General features: G+C 39.5%; 1 protein-coding gene across 2 annotated transcripts in view; it reads right to left on the bottom strand.

Annotated features, from left to right (window-relative positions):
* Window positions 1-101: 101 nt before the first annotated feature.
* LOC106877802 (N-lysine methyltransferase SMYD2-A) overlaps window positions 102-6808 on the bottom strand; it is an 8904-nt gene continuing 2197 nt past the window's right edge. For both annotated transcript variants that reach the window (XM_052975465.1, XM_014926816.2), the window contains exons 4-13: window positions 6627-6696; window positions 6195-6325; window positions 5452-5522; window positions 4614-4722; window positions 3432-3548; window positions 3234-3306; window positions 2033-2173; window positions 1662-1839; window positions 1122-1230; window positions 102-365 (exon numbers count right to left, since the gene is read on the bottom strand). In XM_052975465.1, the coding sequence (XP_052831425.1) occupies window positions 258-365; window positions 1122-1230; window positions 1662-1839; window positions 2033-2173; window positions 3234-3306; window positions 3432-3548; window positions 4614-4722; window positions 5452-5522; window positions 6195-6325; window positions 6627-6696 (1107 nt within the window). In that variant the 3' untranslated portion in view covers window positions 102-257. The remainder of the gene's footprint in view (window positions 366-1121; window positions 1231-1661; window positions 1840-2032; window positions 2174-3233; window positions 3307-3431; window positions 3549-4613; window positions 4723-5451; window positions 5523-6194; window positions 6326-6626; window positions 6697-6808) is intronic.

The following is a 6808-nucleotide window of genomic DNA, read 5'->3' as shown; positions in this document are numbered from 1 at the left end:
TGACTTGCCCACTCCCCTAAAACTTGAGGTCGTGTACCTTGAGCAGAAAGGATTGTTGTTAAGGACAGTGAACAGAAGAAGTGTTACAAACGCCAGAGTGATTAAAGTTGTATTCCTTTTATGTTTTGGATTCAAATCAAATACAGCTTATTGAGGTTGGCTCAAGTCCTGGGACTGAGTCCAAGAAGTCACTTGCATCTACAGAATTGGACTGGTGCCATCTTTTGTTAAAAAAAAAAGGGGAGGTAGGTTGAGTTTCATTTGCAGTGCATCAACAGCAGCATGTTGCACTGTTGTTGCAAAGTCCTCGTTTGTTGGTGCAACGCACTGTCTTCACCATGTGTGACACGAACCATTTTCTCACACTGGAAAACAAAAAGAAATCAGATGTGAAACTGTGACGACACACGTAAAGGTGTGTGTGCAATGTATGCAGACATCATCCCCGTTTTAATGTCCACTTTCTTATGCTTGCATGGGTTAGACAGTTTCCTAATGCAGATTTTCAATGGCTGGATGTTTTTTCTGTCACCAACCCTCACGCATTTCCAAGCAAGGTTATTTTTTCCCCATGGCCAGACATCTTTGGAAATGAATGACACTACTTGTATGACAACAATCCTCATTTACAATTATAATGCAATGTCAAGAAAAGGATTAACCATACATACACACACACACACATATATACATACACATACATACACACAAGCTTCTTTCAGTTTCCATCTACCAGATCCACTTACAAGGTTTTATTTGGTTCAAGGCTATGGTAGAAGTCACTTTACCACGTTTCCACTCAGTGGAACTGAACCCAAAACCATGTTGGGAGGTAAACTTAACACACCCTGCTGTGCCTGCATCTATACATATTCCTCTTTATGCCCTGAGGTTTTTAGCAGCACCATTGAATTGTCAACACTGCTGCACTAACAGGACACTAATTTTTGCCAGCTCTGAAAATTGGACAACATGAGGTAACGCAGTTTTACTCACAGACACAACAAGCCTCCCAACCTACAATATGAACCTGGAACCTTATGATCAGGAACACAGCTGCCTAATCATTAGGCAACTTGTTGTCTCAGATGTATAAAGACATTTCAAATATCAAGTCTCACCTTGTTCAAAATCTGGACAGCTTCTGTCGGCCGGTCGAGATATATGTACAGCTTTGCTAACTTCAGTAGAGACAGACTGTCCATGATGTTGATGCAGGAAGAGTATTGTCTTTAAAGGGAAAAAGGAAAAAAAAAATAACAGTTGATGTATTTAACATTATTGAATGTGGCCGACACACAAATTCATTTAAAGAATCTTGCAAACCAGATACAAAAACGAAATTATTATTATTATTATTATTAATAATGATAAAACAGCAAGCTGGCAGAATCATTAAGACATCAGAGAAAATACTTGACAGTATTTGCTGCAGCTTTTCACATTCTAAGTTCAAATTCTGCCATGGTCAACTCTGCCTTTCTTCCTCAAAGGACCAATAAAATATAGCAGCAGCTAACTACCGGAGTCAATGATATCAACTGACCCCTTCCCTTCAGAATTGCTGGTTTTGGACCTAAATTTGATCCAATTATTATCCTTTGTATTAAAAGATTCTATTATGAAGAAGAGAAAACAAAGGAAAGAGAGCTTCGACTTACGGCACTTGTTTTAAGAGCTTCTCGCTGTAAACTGCTGCTTTCTCCCATAACTGCAGGGAAATGCAAGCATCTTTGGCAATTGCCACGGTACTGACAATATTCAGATTAGATTCATGGAATAAACTATTTTCAACTTTCTTCAAGTTTTCTTCAGCAGAGTCCAAGGCATTTTGGATTTCTGGAGAGAGAGAGAGAGAAAATTGGTGCTCATCAAAGAGTTTGTACAACAGACACAACCATGTTTTCAAGACTTGTCCAATGAGATCCAGCAGGGCACAATGTTTGGAAGTGGTGATAAAGTGGTTCTCAAGAAAGGAATGGTAAGTGATGAGGGACGGTAGTTAGAGACAACAAATAATGGAAATACTGACCTCCACTCTCAAACATCTTGTTTAAATCCTTCACAAATTTCCTGGTTTCCAACCACAACTGGCAAACCTCATCAACATATTCAGTAGGCAATTCCGTCACTTTACACTTCACACAGGGCCACAACTGACAGTAGCCATCATCTGAAAGAAAGTATTTGAGGAATCTTATAGAAAAACTGTGATGCTTAAGATAAGAAACTTGCTTAAGCTCTTTGCTCCTTATGGAGCAAAGGGCATCAATGACATTTCTCCACTGTTTGTAACTCTGAGCAGTTGGATCCCTACTTTTTCAGTACCCGATCTTCCTGAAGGAAGGCCTTCCTCTTCCAGGTCTTGGTGGTCTTAGATTGCCATCGAGGTTTCCATAACTTTGTTTTTGCCTTTCTAGGTAGCAAAGTTGGCCATAGGTAAGCCTATTTTTACCTCTGGGAAGAGGTGGTCCATATTAGTTTAGCCCCTATCCTTTGACCTGTCCAGCAAGGGAGGAGGATCTACAAGGGGCTTGCACTCCCCTGGCATAGCTCTCAGGGGTCATCAATGCACACAAGCCACCACAGTGCAACAAAGACTGCACCCTGTGGTGAAACATCATAAATTACAAAGATTTAATTTACACAAATGCTGTCACCCTTAACTGCTCCATGATGACATTTATAACAATGTGCCACAACTCATGTCTTATAGGTTCCCTTTTTAAAATTCCATCTATTTATCTTTTCTACTCAGAAGTCATTCTATTTGAACTCCGAAACATGACCAACTGAGACTGTGGATATTGTCCAACCAACTCATTCTTGGACTATCCCTAGCTGTCTTGTTGGTTGGCTTGGCTTGAAGAATCCATTTTGTGATTATTTCCTGTGACATTCTAAGCACTTGTCCATAATACCAGAGGTGTGACCTCTCAATGTGGAGCAGTGGCGGTTCGACCTGGAGAGACTCCCTGACCTCTAATCTATGCACTTTGTCCCGTAACATTACACCAGAGATCCTTTCGAGGATCCCCATTTCAAATGCTTGTATTCCTGATCGTAATCTTTCGGTCGTTAAACAACATTCACGATCATGCGTATGGACCAAGATGAAAACTGAGCTGAAGATAGCAAGTCTGGCTTTCTTTTTATACCCCCCCCTCCCCTCCTCTGAGGATCAAATGCTGAAGATGATACCAGCAACTGCAAATTTAGCATTAATTACTTACTGTTAATTTCTTTAATCCCAGTAAATCCATCACAGTTAGCCATAAAACACTTCACACTGGTCATTTGTTTATCCTATAAAAGAAAGTAGAAGCAAATTATAGGCAAATACATGTCTAGGTACAGGGGTGGCCGTGTGGTCTAAAAGATCACTTTGCAAGGAAAGAAAACCCCTAAAGCTGTGGAAACAAAGTATTTACCGTTTGCTCTGCATCTGTGGTACACATGGAACAGATACATCTGAAATAGTATCGCTGTAGCAATTCTTCTCTCCTTTCCCAGCTGGGGGCATCGTTCTGGATGTAACTGATGAAAACCTGAAAGAAAGCAACAACAAATAAGTGAAATATATTGTTTGGGCCAAACATCTGTGGTGTCTCGATGTATATAAACATGTATGTAGATGTGCATCGAGTCAAATGATTTTTGGGCGTCTGTCTATGCATGTATGGGTATATGTGTATCTGTATGTGTGTGAACGTGAGCATGTAGGTAGGTGTGTGAACGAGTGTGTCTATGTGAGTGTGCATCAAATCAAAGATCTGTCGTGTATTTATCGATGTATGGGTATATGTGTATCTGTATGTGTGTGAATGAATGCATCTATGTAGGTGTCTGTTGTATGAGTTAGTGTGTTTATGTTATGCATAAGTGTGTGTGTATATCTAATAAACAAAGATGTCTCCAAAGATTGCACCCCCTTGAATGAAAACAGATGAGACCTATCGTTCTGGTTCAATTAAGCGCACAACACGTAACAGTGGCTACATCTTGTTCAAGGGGAATAACTTAGAGAAGAGCAGAAGTTGTATGTGGGTGACCATTCACCCATGGCAGCATGGAAGATGGGCGTTGAATGATGATGATGATGATGATGATAGTTCCTTGTTGGTATTGTGACCAGTCACACCACACTTTTAAAAATTTGTGGATTAGAAATTCTTTACTTGAAAAACTGGCAAGAGTTGGCACCAGGAAGAGAAACTAGTAAGGGTTGGAACCAGGCAGAGAAAAAGAAGAAATTCCTACCTGAAATATGTCCTCATCCAAATTCATGCTAACATGGCAAAAACAGAGTTAAATGAACAAAGATATTTGTTGGATTTACATTCATTGCAACAAAAAGGCACTTGTGCCAGTGCCACGTAAAAGCACCCAGTACACTCTGTAAAGTGGTTGGTGTTCGGAAGGGCATCCAGCTGTAGAAACCCGGCCAAAACAGATAATTCGGGCCCAGTGGAGCTCTGCAGCTGGCCATCTTCTGTCAAACCATCCAACCGACGCCAGTATGGAGAACAGATGTTAAAAGATGAGGACGATGAAATGAGGAAAAAAAGAAAAGACAGCAGAAAAATAGTAAAACAGAAATATAAGTTGTATACCTGATTAGGTAACGGTTGTGTTATGGGCTCCAGGGCCCTGATGGCAAGTTTTGTGCCACTAAAGCTTACAGTAGCATTAGGACAACATTGGTGATCCAAATACGATGCCCTAGAAACAAGTAAATCATATGATTAGTTATCGATTTAACCCTTTAGCATTTAAACCAACCATACCTGGCCCAAATGTTTTACCTGGTTTATGTTCAAACTGGCTGGATCCAGTTTCTTACATCTAATTCTTACAACAGCAATTCAAAAATAAACGATTACATCATTGAAATCTCAAAGCTAAGAGATAATGCATGATTAATTCAAAGCAATGTGAATACATAAGCATTACATTCGACAGAGGAATCGGAATGCTAAACGGTTAATATAAATATCCATGATACAGATACTTGTAGGAAGATCTTTAAGCAATGCAGTTGAGAACACACCAATAACATTTTTTCTCTGATCTCTTGGATTATTTTGTAGCTTATATTTGATAAAGGGAAGCTTTCCCGAAATATAATAGAAGCATTATTAAACAACCTATGTAGGACAATATCATATTTTGCTTAACTTCTCACCTAAATTGCTTAAAGGTTTTCTTAAAAAAAATACTTATATCATTTACACATTGCAATGTTTCAAACAAATGACATTACTCCAGCCTGGGCATTATTGTCTGGAGCTCTGGAGAGCAAAAGATTTAGGGGTCACTTACAAATCTGAGGGAGGAAGGTTGTTGGTTTATTCCTCCACTCTCACTCACCCACCCACCCCACCCTCATCAACCAGATAAACACAGTATAAACTAAACAGCCACCAGAAAGAGGTCGGAGGCGAAACTCACCCCAGATAAACTCCAGATCCAATGACATTTTCATGAAGCTCATCATGAATGCTGTAACTGTTGATGACCATCTGTAAGACAAAAGACACATCAGTTTTAAGGGCTCCAGAAACAACATAAGGCATTAAGGTCAGTAGTAGTGGTAATAGGATATGGTGGTGGTGATAGCAGTATTAGCACTGGTGGTAGTAGCTGTAGTAATGGTGGTGGTGGTGATAGTAGTCCTATTGATATTAGCTCTCTGTAACTTCATGTAATAAAGTGTTTCCTGATAATCTGTTCCAGTTAAGCATCCAAATGCACCTGGATCATCCAATACAGGATTCTGAGCAACCAGATTTACATACAAGCTTGTGTTTATCTTAATTTTTCATATATATATATATATATATATAATGGTATTGACCAGGTTATGGGATGTGGTTATACATTGCTGATCACAATGTGCTTTAGCTTTTGAATGACACCACCTTGTTGGTTGGGTGAGCAGGCAGACAATTTCCTCTGATCGGAAGGATATTCTGAGACAGGGTTACCTATCTAATAACTTTGTGTGCTGGAGCAATGTGAAATGAAGGGTCTTGCTTAACAATATAATGTGTTTCTCAGTCTGGGAATCAAACCCATGACCTAGCAATTATGAGTGTAACCACCAGGCCATACAGAGAGGGAGAGAGAGAGGGGGAAGAGAGAAAGAGAGAGAACCAGAGAATGTGCTTTGCTGAGGATCCAGCAATACCTACCTTACCAAAGAACTCCCACAACTGTGGAACCGGTGGCAGAACTTCAGTACCTTCCAGAACTTTTGATAAAATACTCAGCACATGGGCAAACTGTTTACATCGTAGTTCGTCTTGCTGCATTCTCTCTAAATCTGTTGGACAGACAACACAATACACAAGTTTATTAATGTCTTCTGTTTCCCCTGCGTTCACCTTACTGTCTGCTAATTGTTTGTTTTCTCAGGCACCCCTAATGTCAGAGCTTAATGCTGAAGGATTAAAGCAACAACAATGATAAGCAGATACTCTCCGATTCCCACTCACACACTGTAATACACTTTCTCTCACAGATATACAAACAAATGACACAATTTCACATAAACACAAACACTCACTGCATATGAAATACTGGGAGGAATAAATAACGAAAAACAAAGAGAAAACCAGTCTTACGTGACATCAGGTCTGAGAAGGAACGCTTCCAGTAAGGATCTGTACTAATCATTTTAGTGTGATCACCATTCTGAAGAGAAAGGAAATTCAGAATATAAGCATATGCCAGCATGGAAGACAAACGGTAAATGATGATGACATCCATGTGTATATATATATATATATATATATATATATATATA

This window comes from Octopus bimaculoides, chromosome 21, assembly GCF_001194135.2.
Source record: "Octopus bimaculoides isolate UCB-OBI-ISO-001 chromosome 21, ASM119413v2, whole genome shotgun sequence".
Lineage (NCBI taxonomy): Eukaryota > Metazoa > Mollusca > Cephalopoda > Octopoda > Octopodidae > Octopus > Octopus bimaculoides.
This window is presented reverse-complemented; position numbering and strand designations above follow the sequence as displayed.